The following is a 19043-nucleotide window of genomic DNA, read 5'->3' as shown; positions in this document are numbered from 1 at the left end:
TCGAGTTTACCGCCGCGATTCGACTCGATTGATAAGCCGGACGTCTTTGCCGGTAACCGAATATATATATACATATGTATGTGTATAATAACGTTACGCATATACGTGGTCCGAAAGCATGGAGGGGCGGTTGCTCGACGTTCTTTTATGCCGCTCGCACACAAGCCGCGACTCACTCGCATCCGATCCGAACCACTATTCGAACCGGTACGACAGTTTTTCTTTCCCACCGTCGATCTCGATAGCGCTTTCTTATATTTTTCCCGGGGGTTACTTTGCACCGATTTATCCGCTCCCTTCGCTAGTCCGCGCGGGAATTTTGAACGTCGCGCCAAAATTCGAGCTCGCCCGAAGGTATCGTGCTGCTCCTTCGGATTTTTTCAAAGACCATGGCCCCAAAGGTCTACGTAGACTCGCCCAAGGTGAAGTACACCAAGGAGTGCATAGAGGCCGAGTACGAGTACCACACGACCAAGGTCAGGCGACCCGACGACCAGCATCCAGAGTACGTGGTAAGTTGGGAGTACCTTACTTCCCGCGGTAGTACTCGACCTTGACTTTACCCTCTATCGAGAGAATCGCGATCCATGATTGGTAATGGTACTGGGCCTTTAGTTAATGGTTGAAATTCGAAAAGATACAGATACAGATCCATGATTGGCCGGCGCGCGCTTCCCCCGATTTAGGTAGAAGTTGGAATCAAGAGAAAAAAGAATATTTAAAATTCGTCACTTTCGTTCAATACGATCCAATGGCAGCTGTCCGCGTTTTTCCTCGACTTTGGTAGAATCTAAGATAAGGGTGATAAAAAATTTTCTTTTTTAAATTCTTTGAATAATAAAAAAAAAGTGTTAGAAACGAGAGAGCGGCAAGCATCCTTGGTATGATCGAACGTTATTTTTAGACCGATTTAGAAGCGAATACGAAGGTCGAGTATTTTTTTTTTCCCCCTTTTGGCATCGCTCGAAAACTGGAGAACGTTCTTTTGCAGGTCACCCCGGTCTCCTCGAACCTGAGGATCCGCACCCAGCTGAACGTCCCGAAGCTGGGGGTGATGCTTGTTGGCTGGGGCGGCAACAATGGCTCGACGATAACCGCGGCTCTTTTGGCGAACAAATTGGGTCTCAGCTGGGAGACAAAAAACGGACTCAAGAAGGCCAATTGGTTTGGTTCACTCACCCAGGCTTCTACCGTGAGGCTGGGGAGCGACGAGGATGGGAAGGATGCTTACGTCCCGTTGTCTTGGGTGCTGCCCATGGTGGAACCCAACGACATCGTCCTAGACGGCTGGGACATCAACAGCGCCAACCTGGCCGACGCCATGGAACGCGCTAAGGTCATCGACATTAATCTGCAGAAGCAGCTCAAGCCTCACTTGGGACACCTGAAACCGAGGAAGAGCCTTTATTATTTCGACTTCATCGCGGCCAATCAGGTATGGCTGGTACCTTTTTAGAGTTTACCTAAGAGTCGTCATCGTCAGCTTCTAACGATTCTTTGAAACGGTTTGGTCTAGGAAACGCGCGCCAACAACGTGATCGAAGGATCCAAGGCGGAACAACTGCAGCGGATCAGAGAAGACATTGTAGAATTCAAGTCCGTGAACAACTTAGACCGCGTTATCGTCCTGTGGACGGCCAACACCGAGAGGTTTTCGGACGTGATCGCCGGCGTCAACGATACCGCGGAAAACCTCCTTAAGGCTATCGACGAAAATCATTCCGAAATAAGCCCCAGCACCATGTTCGCCGTTGCGGCCGCTTTGGAGGGGGTAAGATTGCTCTTCTTCGTAGGAGATGGGGTTGAAGGTCTCACGGAATTGGATCGACTAAAAGAAACTATGTTTCAGTGTACTTATTTAAATGGCTCCCCACAAAACACCTTCGTACCGGGGGCGATCAAGCTGGCCGAGATCTGCAAGACCTTCATCGGCGGCGACGACTTCAAGTCGGGTCAGACAAAATTGAAGTCCGTCCTGGTGGACTTTCTGGTATCGGCCGGCATCAAGCCGGTGTCCATCGTCAGCTACAATCATCTCGGCAACAACGACGGCTACAACCTCTCCGCTCCACAACAGTTTCGCTCGAAAGAGGTATGCCGATTACTTTTTTATTATTATTAGAAAATGCGAAACAACAAATACCAGATTTTTACTGTCAACCGGTCGCTGACCATATTTCTCCTCGTTTCCTCTTACAGATATCGAAGAGCAACGTGGTGGACGACGTCGTGGAATCCAATAGAGTTCTCTATCAGCCGGGCGAGAAACCCGATCACTGTGTTGTCATCAAATACGTCCCGTATGTCGGTACGTAGAATAATCTTGTCGATTTCGAAAATAGAGGTAGTATTACGCAAGGAGTATCCTTGCGCCGATAAAACTGAGACAATTGTATCGGTGTACGTGACTCGGGCGAATCTAAATTGCTCATAGATTTCCTGTCCGATAAACGATTCGCCAAATCGCCGATGTGCACACGTTACGCCGATTTTCCGGGCTTCCGAATAGCGTGATAAAATTGTCGTCTCATTGTCCAGGTGACAGCAAGCGAGCCCTCGACGAGTACACCTCGGAGATCATGCTGGGCGGAGTTAACACCATCGTGGTGCACAACACCTGTGAGGACTCCCTCTTGGCCAGTCCCATAATACTCGACCTGGTCGTCCTGGCGGAACTCTGCTCCAGGATCAGCTTTAAGAGAGCCGACGACGAAAGCGGGGAATTCACGGAATTTCACAGCGTACTTTCCATACTCTCGTATTTGTGCAAGGCGCCTTTGGTACCACCCGGCACGCCGGTCGTCAACGCGCTCTTCAAGCAGAGAGCCGCAATCGAAAATATACTCAGGGCCTGTTTAGCGTTGCCACCCGAGAACAATATGCTGCTCGAGCATAAAATCAATTGTCTTCAGCTCGTGTGAGGAGGGGACTTGTCGCCGAAGCGGGAGGGAAAATACCGCGCCCGAGGGTTGACGCTTGGCGGACGCGAGGGTCCGAGTCTGCAGTGTCTTCATCGATGTCGATTTCAATAACTCCTCGTTGACCAGGCATCCGAAGAAGCTCCCAGAAGTTTACAGAAGTACCCGCAGCAGAGGTTACATCGGAACGGCGCCCTCGACTCGGAACGACGTCGCGGATTTCCTAAGCACGATCTCCATACCTCGTTGGAACAACGAATGTCTTTGTACTTGTATTTTCGTCCTCCGAATAAAAGATTTTAGCAGAGGTTTTCGTTCTTCTCATTCTGTACTTATTAAGGCTCACACACATTATGCCGGGGCGTACCGCAACGCGTCGCATTTTAAAAATCCCCACGGGATCGATTTCATAGCTTTTACATGGATCATCGCATATTATAGATGGAATATTACGATGCATTACGGCTCGCTTCGGCTATGATGTGCGCGTGCCTTTAGGGAGTTACCTTTATTAGGAATTTGTATTTATTTCGAAGATTCCTCTCGATTATATCTCGTTGGAATTGCGATGTTTCTCTTTGGGGGACCACTGGTAATTTGCACTCGATGGTTAAACACGTCGGTGGAATTTTTCAAGAATGTTTTCATCGGTGTTTCTTGGAAAGAAATTTCTGGAAGATACATCTTTCTTCGGTGTGATAATTGCTGCCAGACGTGACATATTACGACGCTTTAAATTCGTCATTTATTTTTGCGTATGCTTGGAAGGTTCTAGTTTTGGCCGGATTTCTGGAGGAGAATCTGGTGACTTGTGTCTTTTTAGCGGCGAACATGTGACGCCTTCATTTCGACTTCGCTGGAAAAAATTCCGTTTTATTCGAGACGTGGAAAAGTCGCGTCCTTTAATTTACATACCCATCGTTGTGCGATTCTTGGTCGTACCGGAACGTTCGATACACGCCGGATCGACCTTTATCAGACGCGATGTGGTGACGCCTTGCATTATTCGCATTCCTCCTCCAGTCTTCGTTCTAATATAAATCGACATAAATGCGCCGTGATTTCTAGGGGGTTAAATAAGTTCGATGCTCGAGTTCAGCCCGTTTGACACGTCTGAAAGCGTCTGTACGCGTTGAATCGTCGCCCGAAAACAATGCTAACTTTCCCTTCTTTTTCGTCCATTTTAATTCGCCTCTCTAAAACTCTCCTTTCGGAATATTCGAACATATTTCGCTAATTAATAAATCCATATCAATGATAGATTTAGCGCAACTGTAAATTACATATCCGAATGTCTAGTAAAAGGTTTCAGGAAAACTTGATTTTTTTTTGACTGAATAAATCAGCTGAATTTGTAACGTTCGAAACCTTCTGAATAATGTATTTAAATGATAGGAATAATTACAGAAAGAAGGAAATAAATTATTCGTGGTAAGTCAGCAATCGGATAGTACCTCACTATCGGCTATCGGTAAATTATTAGTTATCGGTAAGTTGCCTTTGAAGCAATATTTCTGGAATTTTTCAGTGAACGGATGAACCTGTTTAAAAAATAATAAAAATGTAATTCTCTGTTTAAGTTGTTCCTACTAGGGTTTTGATTAGTTAATAATCTTTCCTTTTCGCTCATTAATCAGCTATACAGGAGAGAGATCTCTTCGATAGGAGCGAATCCTGCGTTTCATTGGCTACTTCCGGACGCGTCATGCCGCGGCGTTCGACCAATAGCGCGTTCTACTGCCGACGCGACGCCATCTTGGATCACTGGCGCCATCTTTCTCGACTCACCTCTGATCCATTTCGTTCAGTGCGTTGTACGGGCTGTGACGAGAGTTCGTTGAGTTTCTCGGATTTTGCCAGAAAAGGGGGCAGTGATTACGAGAGAAGCAGCTTCGCGGGCAACTTCGACTTCCGAGCGACCATAGAAAGATTTCGAGACCATATTCATAAACCGGGCATGAACTGTAACTTAGGACGTAACGGTCGACCACAGTCAACGTCGTAACAAGCGATGCGATCCAGTGCGGATGTCCAAAGACGCCATTGTGGTACACGCCATCTGGGTAGTATCGTAGAAAAGTGATGATAAAACATCGAAGGACCTTCGGAAAAGTTTCCTTCGGACACCGAGTCAAGGGTTTCAAGAGGTATGATCGATCGCCGGTAAATCGGCGGGACGTATGCACTTTAGATTGTTAATTGTGTGACAAAAATCTTTTAGAGACACACGGCCGATTATTTCGATGTTAGGGAAGACCTAACCTCCAATTTGGGAGAGCGGCTGCAGCGACCAGTCGAGTGGTTAGAAAAAGAGGGAAACCGACAAAGAGAGGAGAACACGAGAGAGTATGAGCCTCGCGAAGGAGGCTACTGATTATCTTGGTAAAGATGAAGAAGAATCCAGGAAGACATCTAGGGATGAGATTGCCGAATCCACTTCTGAAACCGAGAGTATAGACTGTAGTCGGGGAGAAGTACAGGAAAGAGTTTCGATTGATCGGGGAGATTGTTTTGAAGTTGACTCTATCGACTCGGGTAAGGACACCGATGGAATGGTGCATAATTATCCAGAGGTGCCTCCCTTCAAAAGTAAAACGGTAGCATACTCGGTGCGAGAGGGACGATTTTTCAAAGGGAGCAAGTTGAAAACGATACAAAAGTCGGATGATCCAACCTCGGCAAAGAGCGAAGGTATAGTATGTATATCAGTTTCTAATTTTTATTGAAGGATTGGGACTGCATAGCAGCATCTTTGTACCTTAATCCTTTTTTTTTCTCTTTTAAATCATTACCTAGAGTGCAACGTTCCACGGGTATATGACGATCCACAATTCTATGACGATTCAGAATTTGAAAATAAAAATGATACAGCATCGGATGGTGAAGAAAGCAAAGATGTACATTTTATATCGAAGGAAAATCAAAGCGAGGATACCAGGAACCGAGATCATGACTACATTTGTCTAAACCGAGAGCCAAAAGTAAAAACATTTTCAAGTACAAATAACAGAATCGAAATGTCAGTGGTGGACAGCAACACTCGTCCATCATCGAAAACAATTGACAAAGATGTGTCCATTATGGAGAAGTCTCCAGGACGAATAAAAGACATTAGTGAACTAAAGAAAGTGATTCCACGAGTGAAATTATTATCACCACAAGCTCAGAGCTTAAATGAGCTGAAGAAGCTGACTACTCAAAGTGAAAACATTCAAACTAACAAAATGATCAACTCGTCCAACGACGTGAAGCAGCAGTTACGGAAGTATTGTCGAACTTGCGCTGGTTCGAAGCTCCCACTCGTTGACATCTTCAGTGAAAGGGGTTTACAAATGAGACTAGAGCAACAGATGCGTCACTTGGAAGAGATAAATCAGGACGATAGCCTCTCCACACAAATGTGCATGGACTGCATCTGTGACTTAAAAATGAGTTACAAATTCTTTATGCAGATCAAGAAAGCAGAGATCAAATTGCGGTCGATCTGTGTGACATTAAACGACGTAATGATGAACAAAGTAGCCAAACCTGTGAATCGGTCGCCTACCGTGGAGGTACAAGCGTTGCAGGCTGGCACAACCAAGGTTCAACAAAAGCCTCCGGAACAAGACATACTGCAAACACAAATTGCCATTAAGCCAGACAGCGAGGACCAGGATTCTCCCCCATCATTCACCACGACTACTTCCAAGATCTTCACCTACCCAGCTCGACATAAGATGAGTTCTCAAGAATCCATCGATAACTTAAAAGCTCTGGACATTAAATCAGAGCCCGAAGATATTTCAACCCATCAGAGTGATGATAACGAATCAATAGAAGAATTCGATCCTGACGATCCTTGTATACGTTTGGACAGTTCGGACCCAGAAGACGAGCAGGTTGAAACAAAGAATCCTGTCGAGGTACCTACCGAGTCTATCGAAAATGTCACAATGGATGTCAGTGCTGCAGTTGAGTGTTTGTCCGAAGTGCAGGTAGCAAAGCCTAAGCTGATAGATCCACCGAAGGAGGAGCAGTGGTCGAAGACTCCCAGTATCCTGAAGCGTAAAGCCCAGCCTCCTCCCCCAAAAGCAGGGGACATAGACGTGTCGTTTACCGGTGTTAAGGAAACGAAGATACCGAAGCTGACCTTGTCCAACACGTTAAATGTGGCTCCGACCAAAGAGGATGGAATCATGTACGTCACAGTGAAAGGGTCCAAGCCCAATGAATTGTTACTGGTGAAGGTTAAGAAGATGGACAAGCCAGCGGAGAAGAGCATAACCAATACACCTTTCGATATCAAACCAGTGGAGAAGATCTTGAGGAAGTACGAAGCACTGAGTATGAAAGAGAAGGAGTTATTTCCAGAAAGAGTGAAGAAGCCGGATATCAAGGAGCAGATAATCGAGGAACAAATCGAGGAGTACAAGAAGAAGAGGGAGAAGGTCCTGGGAGTCATCGGAGTGAGAACAGGTAGTCCAGACGACATGGCGATTCGAATCGAGGACACCTTCGTGAAGGACGAAGACATAGTTGAAGTGGAAGTAGAATTGGATCCCGAGGACGACAGCGAGGGGGTGGCGGATACAAATCGATCCGAGGACGACTCCAAAGACGGAGTCAACAGCAACCTCGTTTCGTCCACGGAAAAGACTCACGCGAACACGGTCGCGTATCTGTCCCGGTTAACCAAACTTAGGAAACAATGGGAAAAGACGAAGAAGATGAGAGACAGTCTCCAAAGACGGCTTGACCGCACCTACGACGAGGGAGGCATAGAGAGGCTGGAACGCATCCTGGGGGATCGAGAGAAGAACCTCCAGGACTTCCAGGATTACCTGAAGCAGCGGAAGATCGTCGTGGCGCGGCTGAAGGACGAGGACATAATATCGTTGTACGAGAAGAGGAGCAACGCGAGGAGGCAGTCGAACTTGAGCGAGTGCGTCGACGAGCTGTTGGCAGGAGATACCCCCTTCGAAAGGGACTTGGAGGACTGCGACTACTGCCCGTTGACGTTCTCGTCGAAGGACGCCCTCGCCGAGCACGTCAGGACGCACGACTACAAGATCCAGCACTACTGCGAGGACTGCAACGAGGAGTTCACCACAAACAAGGCGAAGAGGAACCACAACGTGGTGTGTATAAAGAAACTGATATGCCAGTACTGCGACGTGATGCTCGACTCCAAGGGAAAGAAGCGGCGCCACGAGCAGAAGCACTGCGACAACATGTTCGGCCAGCTGTGCGACGTGTGCGGAGAGAAATTCAAGCACCAGGGCACCCTGGACCAGCACCTGAAGACGCAGCACATGGACTGGGAGAAGATCTTCCAGTGTCCGAAGTGCCCGAAGAAATTCGCCTTCAAGCAGAAGCTGACCTTCCACCTGAAGTCGGTGCACACGACACTGAGGGCGTACCTCTGCGAGGACTGCGGCGCCGACTTCAAGAACCCGGCGAGTCTTCGCCATCACAGGATCCGGAAGCACCAGGCGATCGGCAACAAGCGCGAGTGTCCGGTCTGCCACAAACTGGTGCCGTTTTATAGCCTCTCGAAACACATGCACACGCACAAGGCCTACACAATCCAATGTCCGCACTGCGAGAAGATGTTCAAGAACACGTCGACCCTGAAGCAGCACATCAGGATTCACGAGGACCAGAGGCAGTACAGGTGCGAGACCTGCGGGGTCGGGTTCAACCGAAGGGACGGCCTGAGGCTGCACACCAGGGTGCACCTCAAGGCCGACAGTCGTGGCCTGAAAGAATGCTCCTGCCAGGTCTGTGGCGAGAAGTTCCCGAACCACTCGATGCTGGTGATCCACCGCAACCGATTGCACAAGGACGGTAGGCAGTACACCTGCCACATTTGCAACAGGTCCATGATCTCGACGAGGTCCCTCGAGTGGCACATGGCACACATCCACCACGAGGAGGTACCGGGGATGCCGCGCGAAGAGGTCTCCGGGGACTCGCAAAAGAGGCGCGTCTCCTGCCACCACTGCAACAAGACCTTCAAGACGGAGATGATCCTGCGGACCCACATCAAGAACTCGCACACCGAGAAGGAGCCCACCAAGTGCCTCGACTGTGACCTGTACTTCACCTCGGAGGTGAGGCTCCGCCACCACATGATGGTAGCCCACAACCGACTCGAGGGCACCCTGGCTTGCCCCCACTGCCCGAAGCGCTTCGTCAACCAGCTCAGGCTCAAGACGCACATGATCTCCCACTCCGAGGAGAGGCCCTACACCTGCGAGATATGCGGCTTCAACCTGAAGACGAAGATTCAACTGATCAAACATCACCAGAACCGGCACAGCGATGAGCGACCTCTGCAGTGTCGGTACTGTCCCTGGCGGTGCAAGCAGGTCAGCGCCCTCGTCTGCCACGAGAGGACCCACACGAACGAGCGGCCGTATTCCTGTAGCGTGTGTCGGCAGAGGTTCAAGTACCTGGGGGACAAGAACAAGCACGAGAGGCGGCACGAGTCCCTGGGTGGGTCGGGGTTCAAGCGCATCGTTGCAGGGCGGAACGGCAAGCAGAGCAGACTTCTTCGAGGCGTTGGTGGAGGCGATGGCGGCAGAGGCGGTGGGACCGACGGAGGCGGCGGCGACGACGACGACGGCTCCCTTTCGGAGCAGGAACGCGATAGGGAGCGGGTTCGAGAGCGAGGTCGACGTAGCAGGGAACGCGCTAGGATGGCCAGGCGGTCGAGGATGAACGCCGAGGCTGAGGAGGAGCGCGAGAACGACGACGACGAGGATGACGATGGCGGCGACGAGGAGGAGACCGGCGAGTACGATGGCGAGTACGAGCACGGATACGTCTACGAGCCCAAGGAGGAGGAGGAAGATTACAAGGACGGAGTCCAGGTCGGAGTCGAGGTCCAGCTCGAGGAGGAAGGCGGCGATGAGGAGTATAACGAGGGATTCGAGGGAGACGTTAAATTCGAGGCTCCCGAGTACGAGCGCTCCCTGGATCAGGTACGGTTTGCGGGGTGGAGTATTTATCTTTTCTAATTTTTAATGTTTTAAATACTGACGTTGAGTGCTGATATTTTATACGAATGCGACATTCATCTGTCCTCTTGAATGCATGGAGATGAAGGGGGGTCACTATAGTGGCCCTTTGGAAAAAAGAAAAGTACGTCCTCACGGCTACGAAGCCACTATGGTGGCGAGGAGTAACCAAAGGGAGGTAACTAAAGAGACTAAGCGCGATTTATTTGACGGAATGTATTGTCGACTTTCAGGAATACGAGGAAACCTCGCAGGAAGCCTCGGACGCTGCGGAGGTGATTCTGAACATGGAGGAGACCTCTCCGGATTACACGGAGGAGGTGACCACGGACGACGTGGTCGAGGCCACGGACATGATAACAGACCAGATCCTGCCTCCTGGGGCGGTCGTCCACATGGTGGAGCAGCGGGACGATAACGGGAAGATCCAGGTAATTCCCGTGGTCTTCTCTCTGCCCGACCTCGAGGCGGGCGCCGAGGTGAACCTCGCGACCGCCTCTATAATGTACAGTAATTGAGTAATAGAGCGCGAAGTAAATCGCGCGAGATATGAAAATGACGAGCAAAGGGCTCGGAGCGGTGGCCGATGACGCCCTGACGACGACGCCGACGATGACGCCGTCGGAAAGGGCGGAGGAAGGCGACGACGTGGACGACGGCGACCGTTCAGTCAGCGAGTCATGAAACTTGGCTGAACCATGATAAGGACTCTCGTCTCGGATAACGTTTCACCTTCTGGGGAACCGAGCACGTAGAAGGTTCTCGTCCTCGCTACGACCGCTCGGCCGGCCGGCTACTACTGCCGCGTACCTCGATTTTAAATCTCCTAGGACGGTCTCTTGCGAAGAGGCCGTCGAAGGGTACCGATGGAAATTCTGCTCGTGCTTGCGATACTTCAGACCCGACTCGGCTGGTTTCTTGGTTCCTCACGTGTGTCGGGTCGTGGGGTCCCTAGGACCTCCAGAGCGCTCCTCGTGGACGCGAACAAGGACGCAAATGTGGCCGTCAACTGGGATTTTCAGGGCCTCCATGAGGCGGCCGAGATTGTGAATATATTCGAAGTGTATAGAATATCGAGTGGCCGTCAGTAGTTAGCTCAAAACTTAAATCTAGTGCACGCTGCTTGTCCGGGTCTTCGGCCAGTCGTCACGACGATCTCTCTTGAAAATACACTCGAAGGCTCGCCTCCGCGACCTGGGCGGAACCGATCGGCAGGATGTCCTTTTCCTTATTCTCTCTTTTTTTTTCCCACTAGGAGGAAGTGCAGATTTTTCCTCGATAGTTCGAAAAAAAAAGCAGGGTTGTTGGCAGGAAAGGGTATCGCGACTTAAAGCGTTGTTCGGATGGACTCGTTGCACGCCTTATATTTGTTTACCTTGAAATTCAGGCAAGTCTTTATGTCCCTTTCGGTAGGGTAGCATAAGGTTTCATTTGATTACAAGTTACGATAATGTTAGTACACTTAGATGCGTAGCCTAGACATTCATAGATTGTTCCTGTTGCGATTTTGTAATTTTCTAAAAGCTGGGGAGCGAGTCCTCGAAGAGAATCCTTCGTTGACGAGGTTTAATCTGGAAATCAATTTGTTGGCTGTCAGCTTTATGGACGGAACGTTCCATCGCTTTGTCGTGCCGATTTATTTATTAGCAGGAACATTCTTCAACGGGGGTATATATTGTCAAGCATGGAAAGAATGGATTGTGTTTTCGGGAGTGATCGTCATCCCTCGGAATCTTATTGATTCGCATATTATTAACTCGTTCTTTTCCTTTTCTCCCCCCCTTTCTTTATATTTGTGCCCTTTATTATATGCTAATAAAGTATTTTAAGTATTAATCGGTGACGTATTTCTCTTCATTAAACGAGGTCGAGGTGGATCGATAGGAGTGATGTTCACAAACGGTTGAAGAATATGGCGAGACAATTGGGTTTTCTAATTTATTTTGAGATAAAATAATATTCTCATTGTTGGGTGAATTTGTATAATAGCAAATGTATATGATGTGTATAGAAATAACGCGCCTATGACTGACAGTTGTCGCCCACATGCCTATTTTAATGTGACCTTTAAATCTGCCATAAGCGTATGATATTACATAACGAAATGCATTTCTCAATAGAGCATAAATGCCATTCAGGTCGCTAAGCTTTCCACAAGACATGGAAATGAAAATACTGTCCTTATAATCGTCTTTTCACGAATCCCCAAATCCCTGGAAAGACAGATGAATTACAAGAAAAGATGTATATCCCTTCATTTATGGTCGTCCTATGTGCGGATCCATATTCTTTTTTAAATACCTCTAATGTCATGATTCATAATCCTCTTTTCGGTTAAAATACAAACATATATAACCCAGGATACCCTAAGATTAAACGAGTAAAAGATTAGTCTTTTTTCATTTGAAGTCCCAGGTAAAAATAATTCCATATTTAAAAAGTAGTGCGCCACGGGAAACTGCACGCATACCCATGCGTGCGAGCAGCTGACAATTGTCACCGAACATTATCATTGAGTTAGATATCTGCGAGATATCTACAGTATGCGATGGCAACTTAAAAATGTCCGCAAACAAGGTACACATTTGAACGGTTTGTTTCCTGACTTCAGATACGCTTAAATAACGTTATTAAATAATAAACTACGCGGCAATGAAGCGACGATTCGTCGAGTGGTCTCGTTAATGCATCTGAGCGATAAAAGTGGATTAAACAATTAATCCAAGGAACAATATTCCCAGTGTCAATCGACTCTGTGATCGGAAAGTATCCATTCATCGATCCGTTCCTCGCAGCGAAGGTTTCGTCATTAATCCTAGATTACAATATTTTAATTCTCGGCTAAGTTTCTGTAGTATTCTGCTAGCACCTTCCATGCGGTGGGTGCCATGAACCCATCGGGTGGCTTCTCTCCAGCTCTGGCAAGGCCTGAAGAGAAAAGAAGCGATGAAACAAAGGGACCAATTCTTTTTTTCACAACGAAAACGACCAAGGAATCAATTGTACGGGACGTGATGGAAGAAAAACGCTCACCTCGCATCCTCGTTCCCGAGATGAAGTCGAACTCTTGGGCGCGATTTCTGTCGAAGAAGGCCATCCGCTTATTGCGCGTGTCATACGCGGCTACTTTGAAAGGTATTATCTCTAAGGCATGTAACCCTCTCGCCATGGAAAGCACTTTGGCCCCATGGGTTGGATCGTACAGATTCCCATCGGGCGTAGCTTCCTTGTTGGGATGAGGGATTCCTGCCGGGTCTCTACCGACGATATAAAAATTTGCACCCGCGTTCATCCGCGCCTTGGCGTGCCATTGCACCTGGGGATTGAAATACAACGGAGTAAAAAACGGGGGAAGAAAGAGTAATGATTATCCGGTGGCTTGGATCGGGTAACTACGGTTTATCTAGCCTCGGTAAAAACTAAGAGCTTAATTATGCTTCTTCTAGGTAGGCGGGTCCGAAGCTTGCAATCTCCACGGCTGTAATTTCGTCTTCGTTTAATTTACAGTTAGAACTTCAGCTGCGGATAGTTTGAGATGAAGATGTGTACCTCGACTGGTCCAGCGTACATCATCGGACTTGGAAAAATGGCCAGCAAAGTTGAGTCGCGATCGAGGACGCCTTCGTCGAGAACTGCTTCGTGCTGACGTATCCTCGTGTCCAAGGGGACGTCGTCGTCCTTTGTCCAGCCTCCTAAGGGGTGCAACAGTAAGACGGGATTTTTGAAACCCCTCTCTTCCAGTAATCGCCTTCTCGTATCCTAGACGGGGAGAGAGAGAAAGAGAGAGGTAGGTTGGGAAGTGTCGTGTGCGAGTGCCAGACAGAGACGCGGAGTTGGGCATTTATGGTACCTTGGAATGACTTCCGTTACCGGCGATCACTGAATTTCGCGTTTCAAATTGTTACTCCACGTTGGAAGAAGCGAAATATGCTATAAATTGGAGGAAGCCGAATGAAGGTCCCCTAAAGTTAGGAAGGTGTTTTCTCGCTTCCAACGTGGAGGGAAAAATTTGAGATCAGCGTTGCAGATTTTAATTTCGCGAGGGGCGATTTTCCCAGTTCCGAAGAGACGGATCAAGCGGAGAGTGGACAGAGGCAGGAGATCTTTAGCTCGGAACGAGCCGATCTCTCGGCACGTTCCATCTTGGAGGTTTGTCGAGACAATTATCTGACCTGCATTAGAAGCGCGTGACCGTTGTGAATCGGATTTCTTAGCTGAAACGCAAAAACGGCGTCGGCTCGCATTTCCCGGCACTTTGCCTGGATTTCGTTCGGAGTCAATCTGTATGCATCGAGTCCGTCGTACCATCTGATTCTCTCTAGGACTTCTACGTCTCCACCCATTAGCCAGTCCCCGGACTCGTGAATCATTTTAACGTACGGGTGTGCGAGGTTGTTAGTTCCGAATTGCCAACCGCATCTTTCCTCCTTTCGGTGGAAATAAAACTCCGGTTTCCTCAGGATGGCTAAGACTTTTCCGTCTCGTTTCAGAGCTACCGCCGTCAGTCCTTCTAGGCGACTTTTCTCCTGTGTGCTCACCGCCAATACTATAGGCACTGACTGATTCACTTCCCTATTGCCGTTCTCGAGGCTCCTTAAATGTTGTACCTGAAAATAATAGGTTACAAAAGATTGTATATTTCTCAGACAAACCTGTTTGCCACTTGTATAAAATCAATAGTCAAATTAAAGACAATTACCCGAAGATACTGGCTCTCTTTCATGAAACCAGTTAGCGGTGCAGCCCATCCTTCCGACAAAACTTGAAGCCACTGAACATCCATGTCAGTAATTTCTATGCTGTCGAGTGTATCGGCTTCGGCTCTGACGACGGGTAGTCTTTCTTCGGATATAAACAACTCGGGGACTGGTAATCCAGGTTTGGGGAGGATTGGAATGATTTTTTGCTTCTCTAGAAATTCAATAACCACCAGGGCAGACTCTCGTGGAGTACAATTTTCTGTGGTCACCACTAAGTCGGGGTCGACTGGCCGCTCATATTTCTGATCGATCCCAGTAAAGCCCTTTATGACACCTTGCCGTGCTTTCTTGTACAGTCCTTTGGTATCTCGAGCTTCGCAGACATTAAGTGGAGTGTCAACGAACACTGCGAAGAACGGTAAGTCCGATGCCTCATGAATGTGCCGTGCCATTTGCCTGTCGTCTTCGAAAGGCGATACAAAGCTGCATAAGCAAATCTGGCCACTATCGGCAAAAAGTTTGGCTACTTCTGCGACCCGTCTTATGTTCTCGTTTCTGTCCTCTTTAGAAAATCCAAGGTTACAGTTTAAACCAGTCCTAACATTGTCTCCGTCGAGTCCATATGCCGCGATCCCTCGCTCAACCAAGAGCGCTTCGACTTGGAAAGCAATCGAGGTCTTCCCTGCTCCTGAAAGTCCTGTCAGCCATACCGTGCATCCTCGGAAACCACTTATAGTGCCAATTGCTTGCCCACGCTTAGCACGTGACACATGGTGAGCCTGCTCCGATACATTTGCACAAGTCTACAGGAAATAATGGTAAATTTACTGAACATACATCGATGACATACTTATTCCAATACTCAAAGTTATCAAAAGCTCGTAGGGAAGATATCAATTCTTTAAACAGTTGCATCTGACTTACACGACGATTTTATTAAGTCAGAGAAGTGTGGGTTAGATAAAAGAAACGAATGAAGTTATTACTTACTATCATCATCTTTTTTTTAGGGACTTCGCTCACGTCGCCGGACATGATTGCGATATCGTGGCAAACTCTGACAAGTGGCAGACTAGGAGGTTACGTGGCAGGTGTCAACTTGACGATCACCAGCAAAAGTCAAATGCGGTCAAGCGATAAGCATATGCATATGTGATGTTAGTGATGACTCGGGTAAGATGAAGCACCAAGAGTAATTCCTTTTAGCAGCGCTGCATTCGAAGTTCATTAAATTGGAAAAAGAAATTATAACCTCTTAATTAAATTCCTTGCGTTGCTTTATTCTATTTCCCTTTTTACAAGCAGAAGTTATTGAACTGGGCGTTTATTACGTATTTTTGACGAGCGCTTTCACTTCTCGCATTTTCATCTCACGTGGGTTTATTCGCCGAATTACGTATTCGCTATATGAAAGAACGAGATCACTAGCACTTCTGGTCTAGTAATATTGCAAATAAAGGTATATACCTTGTAAATCGAACATTGTTCTCTTCTTTACTTTTAACGGCTTTCCATCTTTCCGCCTTTCTTTCCTATAACCCATATCTCTCAACAATGTTCGATTTACAAGGCATATTCTTTTATTTACATTATTACTAGACCGGAAGTGCTAGTGATCTCGTTCTTTCATATAGCGAATACATAAATCGGCGAATAAACCCACGTGAGATGAAAGTGCGAGAAGTGAGCGCTTTCGTGAAAAATACGTAGTAAACGCCCTGTATTGAACAAACATTTGCTGTTATTTTTAGGTTATTCAACTTGTCGGGAGCAGTGCTGCCATTAGAAGGAAACTACTGGAACTATGAAAATACTGCTCTCCGTCGATAAAAGAATCAGTTCAATGATTCGGTAGATTTTGTTATCGCTGAGCCTTGAAAGCATTTTTAAAAATATCTTATTGCATGTTACGAAACCATTTTATGAATTTATGAGCCATATCTGTAATGCCTGTTCTCAGTGATGATGAAACAGAAACCCTCCAGTTATATCTCAACTTGTCTGATCAAAGGAAGGATTGTATTTAGTTTAATCACGTGAATTTATAAACGCAGAGATTTAACAGTCTCCAGTTCGATCCAGGATGAATTCCAAACAAGCTGGTCATGTTTGTTCTATTCAGAGCCATGTAGTATCTGGATATGTTGGGAATAAGTGTGCTACCTTCCCACTTCAGGTTTGTCTGGACAATCAAGTATTAAGCGATCAATTTTAAGAACACTCGATATTTATTTCCTGCATTCTCTTGAAGATTGTTATCTATGTATGTGTTAATGTAAAAAATTGGTTAAACGAACACTTCATAGATTACTGATATATAATATCTAAACAAAATGTGGGATTTCATATAATTTTCATTATTGTCGATATTGGGTAAATTAAAAATATTTATATATTTAAATCTTTGGAATATGGTATATGTATTATTTTGTATGATCATGTCGTTGAATTCTTACAGCTACTTGGCTTTGAAGTAGATGCAGTTAATTCGGTGCAGCTATCAAATCACACAGGGTACAAAGTAATTAAGGGTCAAGTTTTGACCGACGAAGACTTAGGTATGGGTGTGTTATCAGCAAAATGATTTTGATTACTGTGTTGTTTCAAATCGTATTATTTAATAATTTAAAATTTGTTTGCCAGATCAACTAGTGGAAGGCTTAGTAGCTAATGAATTAGATAATTATACACATTTACTTACTGGCTATGTCGGTTCTGCCTCGTTCTTAAGAAGGGTAGGGCAATTTGCAAAAATGCTAAAGCAAAAAAATCCTAATTTAATATATGGTAGGTATTCATTATACACCAACAAATAAATATTGTTGTGTACTAAATAGCAAGTTTATGTTTGTAATAGTTTGTGATCCAGTCATGGGTGACAACGGTAAACTGTACGTTCCGGAAGAACTGAAGGATATCTACAGAGATGATATCGTTCCTCTTGCAGATATTGTGACCCCAAATGATTTTGAATTGAAGTAAGTCATTGGAAAGAAAAAATGCCAATAACAATTATTCCTGAATAACGTATACATATCTGACCAAGAAATTATAATTTTAGGCTTCTGACAGGCAAGGAGTGTCGAACTATGGCCGATCTGCAGAGTGCTATTAAAAAACTTCATGAAAAAGGTCCAAAAACCGTAGTGGTTTCATCGGCAAATATTGATAACAAATTAGTAGCAGTAGCCAGTACTATTGGGAGTGAGAACATTATTTTGTCTCTTTTCTATTGCATTATGTAACCAGTATAATTTTATTTATAATACTTGATTCAATTTATGGCACTGTTGTTCCAGAAGAAAAAATGTTAAAGATCGAGATACCAAAGATACAGGCAACATACACTGGATCTGGAGATCTATTTGCAGCACTTTTCTTAGCTCACTACTATTTACAAGATGATATCAAGAGTGCTTTTGAAAAGACTGTTAATACCCTGCACGATGTATTATTAAATACTTTAGAACATTCCAAAGGTAATTGTCTTAGCAATAACTTGCCACCAGTATGCTTGAACTGTGTTATTGAATAACTCCTACTCTTTTTTTCATTTTAAAGTTTTAAATAATAACACACACCGAGCCAGAAACATCGAGCTACGTCTGATTCAAAGCAAACATTTTATCGAGAACCCAAAGATCCGTTTCTTTGCCGAAGACTTATAATGTTCAAGATATAACAAGAAAACAAAATGTAAGACCATTTTCGAGCACATGGAATATAATGTTGCGACCAGTAAATGTGACATCTTGCGAAAAAGGGCTTACACAGTTTTAACGAACGACAATAATGCATATATTGTATCTAGTAGTAAGTATGTAACGGAGATCATAGATACCTGATAGTTTGACATATTATGTTATATAATTTAACGTACAGAAATCGGGAATCCTGGAGAAATTCGATCATCGTTTCGCTTTTCTCGAGTTAAGTGACGTCTTTGTAAAAATGCTTTTGTAAGCTGACCACTTATTCGATGTCTTCCAATAATCACGCCGAGGTTTTTCTCGTTATTAAGTAATAAGTACGGAAATGTTTTTCCGGTACATTATACTGTACTATAGATACCGCTGGGCGGTCAACCGTGCATCACAGAAGAAAATATTCATTATGGTTCTTAGGAATCTGCTTTATTAATGTTAACGTTTGTGTACGAAGTATGTGCAAAGGTAGGGGTAATCAAAAATAAATTATTTACTGTTGCAGCTATGTTATTTTAGTCCCTTCAACTACGTTCCATAACTGCAAACAATGTCAAGCGTTTCCTGCAATCTGGCGAATCCGATCGGGCCGAAGTACTGCATTTGTTACACAGACCTGCTAAAATTGCGATTGATATTGAACAAAAAAAAGAACCAGGAGCAGCGATAGAGTGCTTGGTATTATATAAAAAAAAACTTCGCGTTTTCGTATTAGTA

General features: G+C 45.9%; 4 protein-coding genes across 7 annotated transcripts; 3 read left to right on the top strand and 1 right to left on the bottom strand.

The window, feature by feature from the left end:
* Positions 1-152: 152 nt before the first annotated feature.
* On the top strand, positions 153-3226 carry LOC105695781 (inositol-3-phosphate synthase 1-A). Its single transcript, XM_012417689.1, has 6 exons — positions 153-512; positions 992-1435; positions 1517-1771; positions 1850-2092; positions 2200-2308; positions 2539-3226. The coding sequence occupies exons 1-6, from the start codon at positions 390-392 to the stop codon at positions 2919-2921; spliced, it is 1557 nt and encodes a 518-aa protein (XP_012273112.1). The 5' UTR covers positions 153-389; the 3' UTR covers positions 2922-3226.
* Positions 3227-4712: 1486 nt separating this feature from the next.
* Positions 4713-11717, top strand: LOC105695715. Its single transcript, XM_012417541.1, has 4 exons — positions 4713-5065; positions 5140-5609; positions 5715-9886; positions 10156-11717. Exons 2-4 carry the CDS (start codon positions 5267-5269, stop codon positions 10438-10440), a joined length of 4800 nt encoding a protein of 1599 aa, XP_012272964.1. The 5' UTR covers positions 4713-5065; positions 5140-5266; the 3' UTR covers positions 10441-11717.
* Positions 11718-11846: 129 nt separating this feature from the next.
* On the bottom strand, positions 11847-15789 carry LOC105695716 (bifunctional 3'-phosphoadenosine 5'-phosphosulfate synthase 2). The gene is made up of 6 exons (XM_012417542.2): positions 15613-15789; positions 14622-15425; positions 14095-14529; positions 13472-13681; positions 12956-13238; positions 11847-12850 (listed from the first exon to the last, which is right to left on the bottom strand). Exons 1-6 carry the CDS (start codon positions 15655-15657, stop codon positions 12753-12755), a joined length of 1875 nt encoding a protein of 624 aa, XP_012272965.1. The 5' UTR covers positions 15658-15789; the 3' UTR covers positions 11847-12752.
* Positions 15790-16460: 671 nt separating this feature from the next.
* LOC105695858 (pyridoxal kinase) lies at positions 16461-18830 on the top strand. Of its 4 annotated transcripts, none has more exons than XM_012417842.2 (7): positions 16461-16798; positions 17081-17186; positions 17266-17409; positions 17480-17600; positions 17684-17826; positions 17925-18101; positions 18184-18830. In XM_012417842.2, the coding sequence occupies exons 1-7, from the start codon at positions 16706-16708 to the stop codon at positions 18288-18290; spliced, it is 891 nt and encodes a 296-aa protein (XP_012273265.1). In that variant the 5' UTR covers positions 16461-16705; the 3' UTR covers positions 18291-18830. The 4 variants fall into 4 exon arrangements, with proteins under 4 accessions (XP_012273265.1, XP_023290747.1, XP_012273264.1 ...); XM_023434979.1 differs by having other exon boundaries at positions 16462-16798; positions 17081-17180; XM_012417841.2 differs by having other exon boundaries at positions 16463-16798; positions 17922-18101.
* The last annotated feature ends 213 nt before the right edge of the window (positions 18831-19043 follow it).

The sequence above is a fragment of the Orussus abietinus genome, unplaced genomic scaffold (assembly GCF_000612105.2).
Source record: "Orussus abietinus isolate OABI.00-Male unplaced genomic scaffold, Oabi_2.0 scaffold68, whole genome shotgun sequence".
NCBI lineage: Eukaryota > Metazoa > Arthropoda > Insecta > Hymenoptera > Orussidae > Orussus > Orussus abietinus.
The sequence above is the reverse complement of the archived record's forward strand: the minus strand, read 5'-3'. Positions and strand labels throughout refer to the sequence as shown.